The 17891-nt window shown below is 45.0% G+C and overlaps 1 protein-coding gene across 7 annotated transcripts in view; it reads left to right on the top strand.

Annotated features, from left to right (window-relative positions):
• Positions 1-17891, top strand: part of RAPGEF6 (Rap guanine nucleotide exchange factor 6) — a 107477-nt gene that overhangs the window by 49541 nt on the left and 40045 nt on the right. For all 7 annotated transcript variants that reach the window (XM_021410297.1, XM_021410295.1, XM_021410298.1 and 4 more), the window contains exon 7: positions 12073-12204. In XM_021410297.1, the coding sequence (XP_021265972.1) occupies positions 12073-12204 (132 nt within the window). The remainder of the gene's footprint in view (positions 1-12072; positions 12205-17891) is intronic.

The following is a 17891-nucleotide window of genomic DNA, read 5'->3' as shown; positions in this document are numbered from 1 at the left end:
TGGAAGAGCTAGGAAACATTTTGACTTGAATTTATGTGCTTGTTAAAGCCGGAACATTTTTATAGGAATTGCTGCTGCTGCTAACTCACTGCCACGCTGCAAACTGCTCCGGTACGGGAGAACTGCAATCGAATTCGGTGTGAAATTCAAGCCTCAGAAGTTGCATACATCTATATTTGCTGCTTTGGTTTATGACTTTTAACAAGAATCCGGAGAGGATTTTACTTGCTGTTTTGTTTTTTTTTTTTGTTTTTTTTGTTTTTCCTCCTGTGGCTTTGATTTGAGAAAGGAAACTTTTTTTTTCTCAGCCTAAGAAATGGCTTTTCTTGTTCGCTGCTACGCCAACTGCCTGCAGCCGTGGGCCTCCAAAGTAAGTAGGATTTCATGGGTGATGCTTTCTGTGGGCTGCGTTGCATGGGGCTGATGGGGTGCTGTGTCTCGGAGCTGCCGGAGGAGCTGCAGGGCTCTGTGCAGGGGCTCTTCTGCTGGAGTCCTTTCTGAGTGGGAAGGGAGGACCTTGAAATATTGAAATTGTTTCCTATACTAATAGCCTGCAAATGGACAGGAAGCATAAAAATGTCATTTTCTTAGGAAATGTTTAAAGCTTGCTTTTTATCCTGTCAATATATGGAGCAAGTGTAATGGAAGTATAAGGCTTTTATGACTGCCTGTATATATTGCTAACTTGAACATATTGATGTCCAAGCCCACTGATGCTCTGACACTGGAGCAGTATGAGGCTGCACTGCTTGCTTCCTTTGTGCAGCGTTGTGGAACTGGTTAATTATTTAGCTGAACTATGAAATTCCAATTAGCTTTAAGGGACACTATTTAATCTGTTTGAAGACGCCGTATTTTTGTGGAGCTGGGGAGGGAAGGGTGTTTCTTCTAAAGAAGGTAATGAAGTCTCGAACGTTCGAGCAGCCCAACCGACTGAGATAAAAGCCTGTAAAGAAATATAAAAGATGCAGTGTTTGTCAGACTGCAGTTTGGTTTGCTGGGAATATTGTGGGAGTTCCCGGTGTTGTACTGAGGCTGCGAGCAGCACCGGCACCCGAGACACAAGAATTGCCCTACAAAGCTGGGGCCAGGCACACGCACCTTGTGATCTCTTCCAGTTCTGTATGTGCCTCTGTGAGTTTCTGCCTCACAAGGCTGAGGACTCTGCAAGTTCCCCGCGTGTCACAGCCAGCGGTGGCCGAGGGCAGCGGGTGAAGTCCCGCTGCTGCTGGGATCAGGAGATGTGGTGTTGGCTTCAGAGCAAGGAATGTGCTTCTCTGGTGGGTTCCAAGAAGTTTCAGGGACCAAGTGACAGAGCAGTTTGCAGACGCACTGCAGGGAAACCCAGCTGGGTGGGCTTGGTGGGTTGCCTTTTTTTAAAAAAAAAAAAAAAAAAATCTGAAAAAATATAAATAGAAGCTTACTGTGTACAGGGGGTAGTGCTGGGATTTAGAGTTTCCACACACGGTTGCCAGAATTAAGGTGGGGATTGGGTGTGTGCTTGTGGCCCAGCTCAGCAGTGCTGTGTGTGCTGTCTACCAATACCATCGGTGAAAGCCGAGGGAGCAGCGGGCGCTCAGAACTCGTGTGCTGGAACGTGTGGCTCTGACTCTGGGCCCCCATGGTCCTCATTGGACACCCCACGGTGTCTCCAGTGTATGTGCAGATTCCTTTACTTCGTCCCTTCCTCGTCTGCAGACACGCAGTGTGCAGGGCTTGGTTTCCTGGGGCTCGGCTCGCCCGCACCGCCCTCGGAAAGAAGCTCTGAAGGTGTGATGCTGCTTAAAAAATGGGAATGCTTAGTCACGTTTGGGCTTCCACTGGGATGGCTCTTTCAGGAGAGTTTGGGCCTAAGTGAGAAACCAGAAAATGAGAAAGCCCTGTGCTCAGATAAGCTTTGCAGGGGGAAAAATAAATGCAAGGACTTGTGGCCCCGTGTCAGCGCTGAGGATGACACCCAGCGCATCGCTGCCGTTTATTCACTCATTTGCAATTCATAAATGAAATGCTGTAAAACATTGGGCAGCATGATGGTTTTTTCCTTTCTTTCTTTTGTTGTTGCTCGTTTTCTTCCTTTTAAACAGTTGGTGCAAGCTGCTAGCTGCTTTTGCGTACCAGTCCTCAGATAAATTGTTTGTCTTTGAAACCAACCCAGGAAAAGCAGCTGTACCTCCTCCTGCAGAGCCCCCCAGAGCTCCTTGAAGTCCTTGCAATCCCCAAAGCTTTGGAAACTCATCCGTTCCTGAAGCTCTGCAGCTCTGGAAAGTAGGACTGACCACAGCGGTTGTCTGGGTTCCATCTGATCTCGTTCCCTTTAGCTTTCATCTGTACTTCGTCCCGTGCTTTCTCTGTGATGGATGTTCTATCATAATATGTATTACAATAAAATAACTGACCTGAGAATTTTAAATGTGCAAGTTCATAACTTTAACTTGGAAATGTCAAGTGTTTTATAATCCTGCTCTGTAGCTGGAACCGCTTCTTGCTGCCGAACAGCAAACATCTCATCTTTCCTTTGCTTTCTCAGTGACTAAACTCGGAGTTCCGTAGACTTCTGTGGATATCTGTCCCAGATTTTTAAATTAGATGCTATTAAAGTGTGATGTAGGACAACAGTCTGAAAATGGACTCTTGACTCAGTTGTAATTAGAGCTGTTCAGAATGTGGCAGAGTAACATTACATCTATTAAATCAGAGCAAAATGAAGTCACGTTCCTTGTGACTAAGCAGGAAGGTGAGCTGATGCGAGGGCACGTAGAGGAGGGTACAGCAATGGGTCTTCGTGGCTGTCTGGTGACTCAGGGAGCTGCCTTGGGGAGCGCTGGGAGCTGTTGCCTCCAGGAGAGGAGCTGTGGATGCAGAGAGGTCCGTGCCCGCTGGCTCTGTGCGTGCCCCTCATCTCCCCACCAGCAGGTCTGTTCCTTTCGGCTTCCCAAAGTAAAGGGGATGGAGCAGACAGCTGTAAAATAATCAGTACGGCCCGTTTTCCTGCATTAAGGGCTGCTGAAAGGTGGATAAACGGAGAGAAAACGTCGAGGGTGAGTTTCTGCAGTGCACCTGCAGCCTGGTGTGTGAGCCCTGCCTGCAGGAGCGTGCCAGCAGTGATGGGGCAGTCCCAGCTCCAGGGCACTGGTGTGGCGGGGCTGCAGGCCGGGCAGACTGTGTTCACAAGGACATCAGGCACCCAGCTTGCACCAAGTGGGCTTCCTACAATGCACAGTATTCAAATGCAAACAAAGTAATGGTTTCAAATACATCTCAGCAAGACTTGGATTGTCTTTACAATTCTGACCATAACTTCTAGTCTCTGCGCTGCACTTTCTGGTTTGAGACTTGTAAACAGAGACACATTATGAAGTCAGAACTCTTTTTAATGCTAATCTTAGCCATTGAGATGTGTCAGGTCCTCCAGTGATAGAAGTGTTATGTACTGCCTAAGATTTCCCAAGCCTGAGTTGGGAACCCTACCTACAGCACACCTACACAGCTGCCCTGTTGGTGTGGCAGGAGGGCCTGGTGAGGAAACACAATGGTTGGACAACGTATCTATAGAGGGTAACTAAAAAGGGATGCTTCTGGAGATAATGTACTGGTTCCAGAAAATAAGGATCTTTGACCTAACATCTCAGCTTCTAAACTGTTTGATCCTAAAAGGAAACAGCTTCATTTAAGGCCCCAGGTGCATGTTAAAGTTGTCTTCGGTTGTAGGACAGACACTTACTTCCTCCTTTTTGTGAGCTTCTGTCCTCTTCTCCCCCTTCTGCTGTTCAGATAAAATCTGTTAATGCTAAAGCATCATAACAAGAGGTACATTTGTTCCATAGAAGTTTGTGATAGGGTTAGAGGAGAAGATTTGAAATAATTTTCCATTCCATTCCCATTTCTGCTGCTGTCTGGCAGGGACGCGATGCAAGCTTTAGTTATGCACAAATAAAAGCAGGCTAACATCATCTTCTGATTTCAAAGGGCATCAGTTTCAGATCCTGAGCTGAAACCCTCATGCAATTAAAGATTATTTTCGGCTCATCAGAAGGAAAACAGAGCTTTGATAGCTTGTCCTTGATTTGATTAGATGTCATCCTTGTCTTTGCTCATGCACTCGTGTGAAAAGTAGCCCAGGTAGCATGAATTTAAAATGTTGCCAGTGCAAACAGAACAACTAACCCTTCACTTTCTTTTTGGAGTAGATTTTCGCAGCATCTTTGTCCCCATCTTGGCCTCACCTCTCAATCTGAGCTCCTACGTGCCCGGAGCTATGTCCAGTGCTGAGCCCTGGGGCAGGTGGGACCCACGGGTTCTCATCACTCCTCTGCCAGGCTCTTGTATGTGGGCACATGCAGCCTGGGGTTGCCCTGTGGGTTCGTCTCCTGTTCCTCCGACTTCCCAGTCACTTACTCTGTGTGGTTTAGCCCCGTGGTTTCAGTTTTTGGAGTTTTGGCCAGCTCCTCAAAATATTACTTTCCCATGTTTCCTGGTCTCTCCCATCTCCATCCCCTCCAACAGGAGGATTGGTTTCTTGCATGATATTTCAAGTGAAACTTCTTTTTCCTGTACTTTTGGCTTGTTAGTTTATGAAGATGAAAAATTTTTAATATGAGCAGTTTGGCATTTATTCTAGAAAGCCTGAATTTTCTTATACTCCGGTGTACAATAAGTTGACGTTAATGCAAGCTCACATCTTACTACTTTCAACAGAAAGCCTTTTCCTAAAGGATTGTTTTTATCGGAAATTGGCTCTTAATATGCAAATAAACATCTAGCTTTTCATTTATTTCCTCCTGGGCTTTGTTTGGTTTAAAGCTGCTTTGTTACAGTTCTGCTTGCAGCAGCGAGCTGGCTTGGGACCACCCTGTTCTGCTCCCCTCGCTTCCACGGCCCCGTTCCTGGATGAATGCAGACAAGATGCAGATGGAGGAATGGTGCTGCTTTGTTCTCCGTAGGGCTGAGGGCCTCGTGCACAAGGCAGCAAGCCCAGAGCTGATCCATCACAGTGCCAGACTGGCACAGCCATGGGGCACTGGTGGCCCTGGTGCTGCTCCCTGGGGCTGCCTGGTGCTCACTGTCCCCAAGGGGTGGAACCGCCGTCACCACGATGCTTTACCAATCGGTGGGTATAAGAGCTTATAAATTATGCAGCCGAGGCGAAGCTCAGTGTAAATCTGGAGTTTCACATGTCCAAGGATGAGAGCTCCCCAGGCAGCGGGCAGCTGCCTCCTGCTCGGCTCCAGGGCTCCCAGGGCTCTGAGACACGGGTTCCACATGGGACTGTAACGTTTTCGTAATAACAAAACACAGTTTTTGGTATTTTAAAACGTTGTATATTGAATAGGGGGGAAAAAAAAAAAAAGACTTGATCTGTATTAACTGGTGGTTAAAAAAAAAAAAAAAAAACACCAAAAAACCCAGCAAAACAAATGCAACTTCTGTTTGCATGTTGGGTATTCCCAGAATTATGGAGCTTCAGCAGCGCTCTTGGTTTTCATGCCAAAGGTTTTCTCAGCCAAAGTCCGCCCTTATCTCCAGCACGGAGACGTTTGTGTGTCAGATGCTGAGCATTATCGTGAGTTAAAGCATAGTGGTAATCTATAATTTAAACATACGAAAACCAAATTAAAGTTGCATTACGTATGCGGTTTAAGGCAACACCAGAATTCCATTTGAAATTCTGTCCTCACGTCACCTTGTTGTAACTAAGGAGATGTCATACTTCTGAGGATTTTTCCCTGCATGGGGTGAGCCATGAAGACCAAGAACCTCTCGACTGCTGGGCGCGTAGAGCAGCCTGGAGGGATTTTGTATTTTTTTAGATTCTTTTTGCTTTGTTTTCCTATTTTCTTTTGTAAGCCTAAGGTTATTTTAGGAAGGCTAGAAGCGCTGGTTTCAAGGCACTGTAAGGCTGTCACGCATGCACGAGCCCCGAGTGGGCTCAGTCCCTGTTTCTTTTAGACTGAGAGTAAGTACACACTGCAGCTAATGAGCTGAAGTAAGTTCTGAAGTAAAATAGCCAGCAAGTGCCTCCTTTGTACGTTTCAGAAAGGAGAACTGCCTGAGAGGTTTGGTACCGTTTTTCTTTGCGTGATATTATTGGAGGCTGCGGGATTTTAGCTGAACCCATTGGGCAAATAATTGATCCATCAGGAGGGAACATCAGCCGTGAGCAGGGCTCTGGTGCCTGGGAAGAGGGCTGCGTGCTTCAGGAATTCAGTTCCAGGGCTGGGCATTGCCTTCGTGGAGTCAAAATAATAATAATAATAAATCATTGCTGCTCTCTAAAAACCTGAAGAAATCTCCTGCGCCCTGGGTGGAATGTCTGTGGTAAGGAGGAAATGGTTTTGTTTGCATTAAGTCAGTTGATGACTGATGTCAGCATACATAATTGAGCCGGGCTCATCTTGCCCTCGGAGGAGCAGCTTTCTCCTCTCCCATTAGCACAGCTCTGTATGTGTTTTACACTTACATCTCTAATCTGGAGCAAAACTGTGGCTTGTGTACAAAAAGTAGATGTAAACCAGAGTTAATTCGTATAAATACTTAGAGAAAAGGGCTAATGAAATGTTGAAAAATAACTTTAGAGAACTCCAGTGGAAAATAAAATGTAGAAAACAGGGTTTGCTCAAGCTGAGGCTGAGTGAAGCAGTGCTGATGGTGAAGCTAGTGAGGTGTCAGAATGGAGAAGGCACAGCAGAACCTGTGCCAAGGAGACTCAGAGCAGTGCTCCTATGCAGTGCAGAGCCAGGCAGCTGCTGCCTGGGGGCTGGGCAGAAGTAAGGATGTGCCTCTAGCCTTCTAGCAGTCACAGTAATGGTTTGGTTTGTAGGAAAGGTGTCAGAGGTGTAGGTGGCATTGCTCAGGGGAGAGGAGAGCTGCCCGGCAGGCCACTGGGGTGATGGGGATCTGGAGGCTGGAAGTGCAAATGGGAATGAGAATGCAGAAATGTGGGCAGAGCTCGTTCATTCCAATGGCAGCTCTGTGAAAGAGCACAAATTAAGGTCATCAATGGACAACAGGCATTTGAAGGGATGGAGGGAGCCTTCTTAACTTGCAGGTTGCAATGTGCTGAACTTGCTGCATCAGCCAAGAAAGAAAAATTGCTGCACTGGGCTGTGATGGAGCTCGAGTGGGAGCGTTTCCCAAATCTCAGGGGTTACCAAGTGCAGTCATAGTTAATGCCCTCAGGGCGTGTTAATGGGTTCGAGCTTAAAGCAGTGAAAACTCCTTAATGGAAAATCCCAAAAGATAAGGCACGCATCCATTATTTTGCTTAAAATGGGGATTGCGAGGTGGGCACAAGGGCTGTGCGGCCTCCTCCGCTCTGTTCCAGGGATATCAGCCCCGTGTTGTTTCTGGACATTGCTCATGCTGGCAACGTTTCAGGGAACTTCAGAAAAAGCAAATAAGCTGTGAAGTTACTGACAGTCTGTAAAAGCAAGGACAAAACTTGCTTACGCAGCCTGTAGAAGGACAGAGTGTTCCTGCGTCTGAGGCTGGTGCTTCTCCCGTGTCCTGCCGACATCGATCCGCGCTGAACATCCCTGCGGGGAGCTCAGAAATCTGGTGGCACGCTCTGCCCTCATGAAGTAAAGGGCAAGGGGAAACTTTTATTTCCTTCTTGTCCGTTTTTCTTCCATTAATTTCCACTTCTGGCGGATGCTGCCTGCCGGGGGACTTGCACAGAGCGTGCTTCTTCAGTAGCTCTGTTTCTGGTGGTGAGTCCTTTGGTCGTCGTCCTCGTTGCAGGAGAACCCGTGTGTGTTCCATAACCAAGGGTCAGGCTTCTTTTACAGGTACCAAAAGTCAGTGCGTGGGTCCCGTGTCCTTCTCTGTGTTAATTTGTGTTGCTAATTTGTGTTGTAAATACCCTTCCGACCTGTGTTTTAAGGTTATCCAAACTGTTTAAGGAAACGCTGATCCCTATTTTCAAAACTTGCAAAGTCACTGGCGTGGCTTCTCAACAGGACAAGTACCAGCAAATTTGGTCACATAAGAAATGCAGCACGAAGAGCATGGATCCCTGTGCCCAAAAGATGTCTCAGTCCTTTCCCTGTAAGGAACAGGGAGTGCAGAGACTAAATTCTCACTTTATGTGTTAGCTTCTGCCCACTAGTAATTAATGACTTTGGTGGCTGCTTTCTCTCTGTGTAAATTCTGCAATGACTTTTCCATAGCCTTCATTTTTAGGCAGAGCATCCCTGAGGAGCGCATCAAGGGAAGCTTATCCTCAGGATGAAGCTCATTTTAAGTGTGTTTCTCAAGAGTGGATCGGTGATCAGCTCGTAAAAAATCCCATAATGCTGTACAGGATGTGTGCGGTCTTAAAAATCTGCCATACCAAAATTAGCTTTTAATTTAATTCCCAAGCGTTCTGTGACTTCACTGCTGAGCGTCAGTGGTGTTTACGTGGGAAGGGAATGTCACAGCAGGCATGCTCTACGTGGGGCTGGAGGAGTGGTCTGCTGCCTTGTGAAATACAGCACATGGCGTGGAGAAGGTTGGCAGATCACTTCTTGTATAGCCTGCGTCATCAGAGGTATGGATCTATTGATGCAAAACTAAATTAATTATATAGACTAATTTAGAAAATGAATGTTAATTGAGAAGTCCTGTTCAGACACACGTGTCCCACTAACGTGGCGGGTTTTGCTGTCTTTACGTTGTTGGCCATCAGACACCTCAGGCTGGATATCTGGAAAATGAGATGCTGCCCAATGTGATGCAGGGAGATGCAGCTCAGTGCTGCACCAGGTAGCAGGAAGATGAGGTGGAAGTTTGTATGTGTAAAACTAAGAGGGGTCAAAATCACTGCAAAGCAGTGATGGCTGTGGGGGGAAAGGGCTGACCTTTGGCCTTGGAAATTTGGGTTGGATATGATGGTGGTGAGAATGTGCAGCTGGTTGGTTCACTCCTCATCCCAGTGGACATGGGAAGCTCAGCATTTCTGCTAGGGGATTGAGAGCAGCAGGAAGACTGCTGTGTTTTTAGGAGGATACTATGGGATTCAGCCTTTCTGTCAAGAAGCTTGGGCTAGAATGAGGTAGAGAGGGACACATGCCCTGGATGCATGGTGCCATGCTGCTGCTGCGGCTCTACAGAGCATCTCTGCCTCATGAAGGGCAGTTGTAGACAGAAACAATCTTTACAAAATAATTCAGGGATTTTTGCAGTGTGTTTCTACAATGGCTTTAGTGGCTCTTCTCCCTCCCTTGCTGACAAATGCTTGCTGTGTTAGCGTTTTAGCAAGGTGGTACATATGGCTAAATGAATAATTTAGATCACAGTCCCAGTTCGTGCGCCTAGCAATGGCACGAAGCGTCTGAACCTCGAGATGAGATAGAAATCGGTTGTTTTAATGCTAAAATCAGAAATACCCACTCTCCTGTGATGTACAGAACACTTTGTGTCGTTGGTTGTGTAGAAAGCTGTTGTGGAACCAAAGAAAACCATGATTATTGAACATGGTGCTCCTGGTGGGCTATCCATCCGTCTGCTGTCCTCTTGTCTCCAGCCAACAGCTGCTAGGTTCGGGGCAGAAGTCAGTATTTTTGGGTGGGGAAAGGAAGCACCAACACTTTTTCCTAAGTTTCAATAGAGGTGAATGTAATACTGTGGATGCCTCTTTCTGAAAGCACAAGCAATGAGTCTTCGCTGCGTGCTTCCTGCTGTTGCAGGAAGGAATATGCAATTTTCTCTGATTTTTTTTAGTGTCTGGTTGTGGTGTGTAGGCGTGATTCTGTGTTGTGTGAGGTAGGTACTCCATTTCTAGCCACAGCACACATCTCTAGACTGGCTGTGCAAGTGCGTTGGCTCTTGGATGGAAACCTCAGCAGGGTCTGGGAGAAATCACATTGCTGCTCTGCCCTTGTCATCCAGTGAGTTCAAGGAAGTCCATAATTCTATATAAGATCAAGATGTCTTGATTTGCCAATGTAAAAAATAAATATATCTCCTTTGGAGATATGCCTAGTTCAAAAGGGGAGGAGCAGAGCTGCTCCGTGGAGCACCAGCCCACCAAGCCTCCGCGCTCACTCACAGTGCCGAGTTACAGTCAGCGTGCCGCATGCTGTTCCTTAATTCTGTTTACAATAAATAAAATAATTGATTGAAATGCAGTGCACATTCTGAGTGGTTAATTAGGAGATGAACAATTTTGGAATGGATTACTGGATATACAAGGTTTTTCTTTGGTTTTGTTTTTTTTTTTTTTTTTTTTTTTGCACTGTTTCTGAAAGATTCTAGTGTGGACATAGGTGAATGTTGCTGTTTTGGCCTTGCTTCCCTAACACGTAATCTTCCAAGATGCTGATGCATTTGGAGCAAGTGGCTTAAGTTTCTCCCATGTAAAAATCACAGCTGAAGAGGTGAATGCTTTTCAGCAGTAGTTCAAGCGATTCCAAAATGCTTTCAGCAACATCATTACCACATCCAGCAAGTCCGCCCCGCGTCCGCTGCCGCGTCGGTGCAAAAACATCCGCTCCACATAGTGCTGCTTAGTGAGTTCTGAAGGGAAGAAAATTGCTTTGGGTAATAAAAATGACACACAAAAGACAGAAGCTGTGATTTATTTTGGGAGATTGAGTAGAGTGGCAAGCAGCACTTTAAAGGTCACTTGTCTCAAATAAACCTTATATCTCTCTCAGATTTAAAGAGATGCTGCAGTGTTTCCTTACACCTAGCTTGCATTAAATGTCTTTCCCAATAACATATGGCAAAGTCCAGCTGGAGCATCATGGGTGCCCATGTGCTTTATAGGCGATGGAAATTAATGTGAGTGCTGGCTGGGGGAGCGAAGATCAGTTCTAAGTGATTAATGACTTGATTAGAAGTACTCCTTCGGGAGGAGTGGTGGTGGTTTGAGTTAGTCTTCAGTGTGTATTTGTGAGAAGTACATACAAATGGCACACCTGACTTTCCTTTGTTTTGAGAGCTCTGTTTTGTCCCAGCAATACTTCTCAGCCTCAGCACATAAAACAGCCTTTGCCATGCAGTTCTTAGATTTTGAACTGCCAATTGCAGCGGGTGGGCTGGCGTGGCACTTCAGCAGTGCTGCTGTTTGGGGGAGAGGTGCAGGGAAACGCTCTGAGTTATGCTCTTGGTTCCAGTCCTTCCTCTCCCGAAGGCCTTTGAGCCATTCCATAGGGCTGCGGGCCATTGTGAGTCTGGCAAGCAGAGAGCTGGAATTCAGCTTCCACATTTTGCTCTGCACTGAGTGGCCTCCATCCACACCACGGGCACTGGCAGTGGAACCTTGGGGCGTAACCAGTGCCTTAACTCAGAAGGCTTTAAGGGAGATAGTGGAATATATTCTGCCTTGCATCCATTAGTGATATCTACTGCTTGTATGTATATAGCACAAAAATGTGTCCAGTAAGAAGCATTCATTTGGGTTTCAAGCAAAGCCAACCAGTGCCCCATCCTTGCTGAAGTGAAATCTTACTGCCCTTGCATCAGCTCTCACCATGTGCAGACACGTTCCTGTGCCCTGGGATTGGGTTCTGCCAGCCGAGGGCTTCCACCTTTTTACTGCTCTCCTAAGCGGCTTTTTTTCAGCCTGTAAAACTTCTGGTGGCAAAAAATACTCTTCAAGGTGTTAGGTTTCCTGTGTGTTTGGATCGAGTTCGCTGCTTGGTATCTGCTGCCGGGAGGATCAGTTTGGTTTGCTTTGGTTTTAATGGCAATTTGTAACAGCTTCGCAATCTTTTGCCTTTCAGATCTTTAAAACAAATTTCTCCTTTTTCGAATGCATTCTTCATACTGGATTGCAGGATAAGGTGGTGTTTGGGTTTGTGGCCATCTCATGGGCTCTTCCTTCTGCTGGTGTGTGCCAGTGAGCTGCAAAGGGGCCAGACCTTTCTCCTGCAGGAGGGTGATGCATCGTTACGTATCAGTCCCGTTAGACCACAACTGTGACAGGGCAGGCTTCATCTAAATTAACATTTTCCCAAAATACATGTCAAGTTGCAGGTGAATATTCAAATATGTAACAAACGTTTTATTAATAACCTTGTATGCAAAGCAGATTGATGTGACCTTTTCTTTCTTTTCCCTGCCTGTTCCCCAAATCCCTTTTGTTTACAGCTTCCAGCTGATCTCACCAAGATGCATCTTACAGACAATCCTCACCCTCAGGTGACTCACGTCCCTTCAAGCCAGTCTGGGTGCAGCATTGCCAGCGATTCTGGGAGCAGCAGCCTGTCTGATATCTATCAGGTAGAATTGCATTTGTTTCTTAGTTCTCCTTTTCTCCACCCCCCCAGCTGGAAATTGCATTTTGCCCTTCTTAATTGCTCTGGGAGCATTTTGTGCTGCTGTAATGCTGGCTGTTTATCAGAAAGCACGAGGTCAGACGTTCACCACATACGGTTGGTTGTTATATTTGCTCTTGTCTGCCAGAATGTGAGCGGAAGTCCATCAGGAGCTGCTGCACAGAGCTTGTGGGAACATTTCTGCAGTGAGATGTGTATGCTCTGGTGGCACTTCCCCCCTGGCTTTCCCTTGCCACACATTCTGTTAGCAGTGAGTTAGGTGACAGTGAGCAGATGAGGGTGGTGGTGACAGTGTGTGCAGGTGAGCACTGGTGTTAGTGCTTGGCTTCATTACCTTTTTATTAAATACCAGCTAGTCACAGTTTATATTATGAAAAATAAATTACAATAAAAATGAGCGGGGTTGCAGTACAGAATGCAACAAAAGAAACGTAGCAAGTTCTTATACCACGTAGTACCTGACTTGCCTACAAAAGGAACTTGGTTCAGGTTTATTTCTTGCCTTACCATATGAAGGGAAGACTTGGGGTTTGGTTTTGATGTTTCTTTTCCCCTAGTCTTGTTAACACTAAGAATTCCTTGTTCCTGTTCAATTTTCTCTGGAAGAAAGGGACTTGCTTATAGACTGTGTGACACCAAAGCAACAGCAGTTTATTGCTGTCTCCCTTCCTAATGCTTCTGCAAACCCGGTGCTGCTTCCTACCTCCACAGCTCCCTCCTTGCTTTTCACCTCTCTATGTACCAGCACTGCCCTGTTGCTTTTAAAGGACACGTGGTGACTTACGTGCCAAATTATGGAGCAGATTTCATGAAACCATTTTGCCTGTCGGGTACCTTCCTTGGTTATTTGCATTTGTTGTTCACAGCAGATGTCCTGTTCTGCAAACAAAAGCACGGTAATAAACATGCTCTCTGCACTGACTGACTGTGCAAATTCCAGTGTTGCTTGTTGGGAATAGAAGTTGGGGAACACTGAGAGATAACTTATTAAGCACGTTATCTGTAAACGAAGAAGAGCAGCTGCCTCGTGCCAAATCGCAGAGCTAGGTTCGTGGGTGCACTTCTGATGGAGGGATCAATTGGTTTGTCTCAGAAATTGCACGACTCTTTCACTTCCGAGTTCAAATCTGCTGACGTTACCCACTGAATAGGAACTGCTGAGCATTCTGCAGGCGTAGCTGGAATGCAGACACCTGTTCCCTTCTCCTGGGTCCTGTCTGGGTACTAACTGTGTGAGAAATGGACCAGTGGTATATCTTATTTGTAAATAAAGTTAACTTTAAAGATAAGACATTCGAAGCATGAACAATACCTGTCTATTTTTGTCCAATTCTATTGTTTTACTTCTTTCCATTTGCTCGCTGCCAGCTAGCTCAGGATTACCTTGATTGTCGATAGCTCTTTCCAAATGCACCCTGGATTCCCAGCAGCAGTGCTGAAAGATTTTGTTCTTCGCCTCGTCTTTTCTTTTTCCTTTTTTTCCCTTTGGAATTAATTCTCTTGGCTCAAAAAAATAATTAGCCGCAGTCACCAGGACGAGTGTGGGTATTTATTGTACCTGGGCAGCTCGCACACGGAGGCTGGTGGCAGTTTTCCTGCCCATCTTCTGCCCGTCTACCTGAGTGGTTTGAAAGGATTGTACTGAGTGAAAAGCACTTTAAATATATTATTGATGAAGCAAATAGCATTCCAGTAAGGAGAGCATACTCTTATCATGTGTGGTTAGATGTGTTTGAAATGCTGCGTGCCTGCTCTTAAGAAAAGGCCAGAAGAGCGTAATTGTTAAACAAATAAAAATTACATAAATAAAATAAATGAAGGAGTAACATCTTAATCTGCCCTACAACACACAAATGGTGGTGAAATATAGTTATATCCCTGAAGGAATTACAAATTTACTCGTATTAAAATAAGCTTTTCGTAAGGCATTTGGGTAAAGTTGCCTTTGCTTTTGCAGTCAGTTTTGTATCTGTTGTGTGCCAGACTCTTCCAGGACTATCATTAATGTCAAAGGAGGGGTATTTCTGAATCATTTTTATTAATGTAGCCTTGAAATGACCTTTTGAACGAACAGTGTCATGACATTAATTTTTACAGTGTGTAGTGCAACCGTAGTTCCAGGGCAGGAAATGGGTTGGAATGATAGAAACAAAGAATGAAACATCTTTTTATTAAGATTTGGAAAGGGTTCTGGTTCATCTGCGTGCACTTCATTCATCGATAGCGTTGAAACGAGTTTTCACTTGTTCCAGCTGCTTCTCAGTGCAGGATGTTAAGCAGGAAATGAGCACAGAAGCTGAAGGTGAGATCAGCAGAAACGAGCCCTGCCTGTAGCACGGCTGCAAACGCGTTGCATTGAAACCAAGGCTGCTGAGGAGAATAAATTTACGAAGATATTTTCTCCCTTCGCACGTGCATTTATATGTATTTAAACGTTTTTCCTACTTCTTTCTCTTTTAAAACAACGTATTTAATTTGCGTGTTTGTTTTTCTTCAGCCTCTTTCTGCCGGTATGCTTACCTTCAGAACTGTGATGTTCAGGCACTTAGGAGAAGCTGTGTGGTTATGCATATAAGTCAAAATGAGGGATTATGACTTCTGCAAACAGCCCCTTTGCCTTGCGATAGGTATCCTCAGGGAAAAGCTATTATGCAGTATTACACCAAGCAAACATTTCTGTTTGCTTTTTTGTGGGGTATGCTTTAAGAAGGCCAGCAAGGGTACCTGCTGCAGGTAATCCAGGCTGTATGTGCAGGCCTGAGTGGGCATGGTCTCACTCTGAGTGCAGTGGAGGTGTTGCCTTTATCAATGACTTGCAATGCTCTTCTTTTAACGACTGACAAATTTCCATCTATTTTTCCTTCTCTCTTTAGTTCTGCCAGTGGTCTGCTCAGTGTTTTTTTCTCTTTTTTTTTTTTTTTTTTGCCATCTCTCATTTGTCACTAAGGCAGTACGTGTTATCTGTGGGCAGCAATGTTATTGCCCAGCAATAGTTCCATCTGTGGCTAAGGGTTTGAGGGACTGGGCTTTGCTAAGGACTTTTCTGCCGATTCTGAAAAGTCTTGGATGCTTTTCCCCTGAAAGAATTGACATGAAGGGAAGCAAAAAACCCCATGCTCTTAATAGCAGGTTGCACCAGGAGTCACGAGCACTAGAATTAGCCATCATGCAGAGTTATTACAGAACAGGGAGTCCTTCACGTGGATCCATGTCAATATCACCAAAGTTACGAGGGCTCCTTCTTGGCTTCCAGAGCCGGTGCCCAGGACATCTCTAGGATCAAGCTTTGCCAAACATGGTTTTGTTGTCTCCTTAAAGAAGCTAACTGGCAAAATCTGCAGCGATACATGAAGTAAAACTGTTGTGGTTTTAAAGTAGCAAACAAGTGCTCTGACGCTGAGCTGGTGTTCACTGCCCTGTGCTGTGCGTGCTGCCTGCCGCTGGGGTCTGCTCCCGCTGACTTGGCAGTCAGTATTTTTGCCCTATGCACCCAATCCTGAAAATCCCTGTCTGTGCAAAGTGCGAGGATTGGAGCTTCTGGTTTATTTGTTGTCAATTAGTAAATTGTATTTTTTCCCTTAAGAACTTAGCTTGATCAAATTGTAACGTATTTATCAGGGAAAGAGAAGATTGGTTAATTGTTCCGTGCAGGCTGTAGAATGCAAATTTTAAATATCCCTTTCCTGTACAATCTGTATCCTCAATTTTGTTACCTTAACTTAATGTTATTGAAGTGGGAATTAGCACTGTAGTCGGTCTTGCTCTGCCTGGGAAATTGAATATGAATTGTGGCTGTTCAGATGAAGAGATGCTGGAAAGGTCTTAGAATGAAATGTGGCACTGAGCATGTGCTGCCAAGGCTCTCCAAGCACAATTTGCACTTCGGCTTAATTCCAAAGCTGTTAATGTCTGAGCTACATAAGCCAGTAAAGTGATGTAATAAAAACAGATTTAACCCTATGTTTGGCCACCCTACTCTGTAGGAAATGTTTGTTAAGTCATGTAAGCCTTTTTTATTAGGTTTGACGGATAACTGTAACAAGGAGGACAAGTCCAAAGACCTCAGGAATATTCCTGACCCAATGTTTGTCTGCCTGGTGCAGAGGGCAGTGCTGCTCCGTCTGCCCAAGGCCCGGGTTGCGTTGGCAGCTCTGCGAGGCGTGGGGGCAGTGCTCTGCTGATCAAACCAACGCTGGTTTTGGTGATGCAACTCCGACTTCAAAGCAGCAGTGCAGCATTGCTTCAGCACTTGTGCTACTTATGTCATGTCTGGAGCTTCGAGTGGTAGACAGGAGACAGGATTAGTAACCGTCACTGAGTTACTGATAAATATTTCTCACTTCAGAAGAGCAAAGAGTGTTCCATCTCCTTCTTAATATCCTGCCATCAAACATTGGGTTGCACCCGATGGAGCAGAGACATCTAACAGCTCCGCTTTGTGGTGTAGTGTTAGCTCATAGCTCTCTCTCCAGCCATTCTCATGAAGTGTCTGGAAGTGAAATGTTGTAGGCACGTCAGGGAATTGGTGTTAATGAACAATATTCTAATTGTCTGTGGGGGAAGGTTCCACTGGGGCTCTTCCGATGCTTGTAAAAATGAATGACAATAAAGGAGATGGGCATAGATACTCACAATTTTGTCATCTTCTCCAATGTGTGTCTCTGAAAATGTACCCAAATTGAATAGACGTGTTCAGAATACGTGGTGTACCGGTGGCACTTCAAAAAAACAAAATCATAGAAATTAGTGTTTAAACAATTTGTGTCTAACAACTGCCAGTGGGAGTTTGTTTGTAGAGAATTTTAAAATAGGTGTCCATTGATCAGTTGCATGCTGCCTTAAATTAAGAAGTAATTGAGGAGGTATTCTGTGGAAATTGGAAGCTTGAAACTGCTTGGTTTTTTGTCTTGCCTTCCATCTGTTTGGAAAGTTATTTTCGTTCCATTACATCATTTAAACTTTACATGAGAAAATACTGCAAACAATTCTTGTGTAATGCTGCCTTTTGGTGCCAGTATTTCTTTATCTTAGACCATGGCTTTGTGTGTCTGCTCAGTTTGATGTCTGTATTGCCATCTATTGATGGCAGCAAAAATGTGTCTATAGACATTGGATGACCAGTGTCGTTACTGAATTACATTATTACTTGGTTAATATTAAGTCTTAATTTGTGAGAAGCCATTTGTTTACTCGAATTCACAAGGCACTAAGTGCTATGAAGAGGTGGGAATTGGCCAGTAGAGGTGGGAGTAGTCATCCTCATCTCTTTTGTTCAGATTTGTATTCTCCACGTGACATATTGATCGTATACCAGGATTACAAACCAATTTACAGTACTGAAATTAAAAATAAGATCAAATCCCTTTAATTTTATCCACTCAGTCTGGATTATTGTCCCTCAGTGTCACACAGTTGCTATTGATGGGCTTGTATTGCCTGCAGTTCATTGGGAGTGTCATCAGTAAAGAAAAAGCAGGTGCCCAGTACGCTAACTTTGTATTCAGAACTTGTAATCATGATTCTGTAGCATGGTGTTGCTTTGTGCCACAGATATGTATTTGTACTGTCTAATTTCTAGTTTAAATCGTTGGTCATAGAATTGTTTGTATTATTAACTCTACCTTAGATAAG

This window comes from Numida meleagris, chromosome 12 (assembly GCF_002078875.1).
Source record: "Numida meleagris isolate 19003 breed g44 Domestic line chromosome 12, NumMel1.0, whole genome shotgun sequence".
NCBI lineage: Eukaryota > Metazoa > Chordata > Aves > Galliformes > Numididae > Numida > Numida meleagris.
Note: the sequence above shows the minus strand (reverse complement) of the source record. Positions and strands in the feature narration are given on the sequence as shown.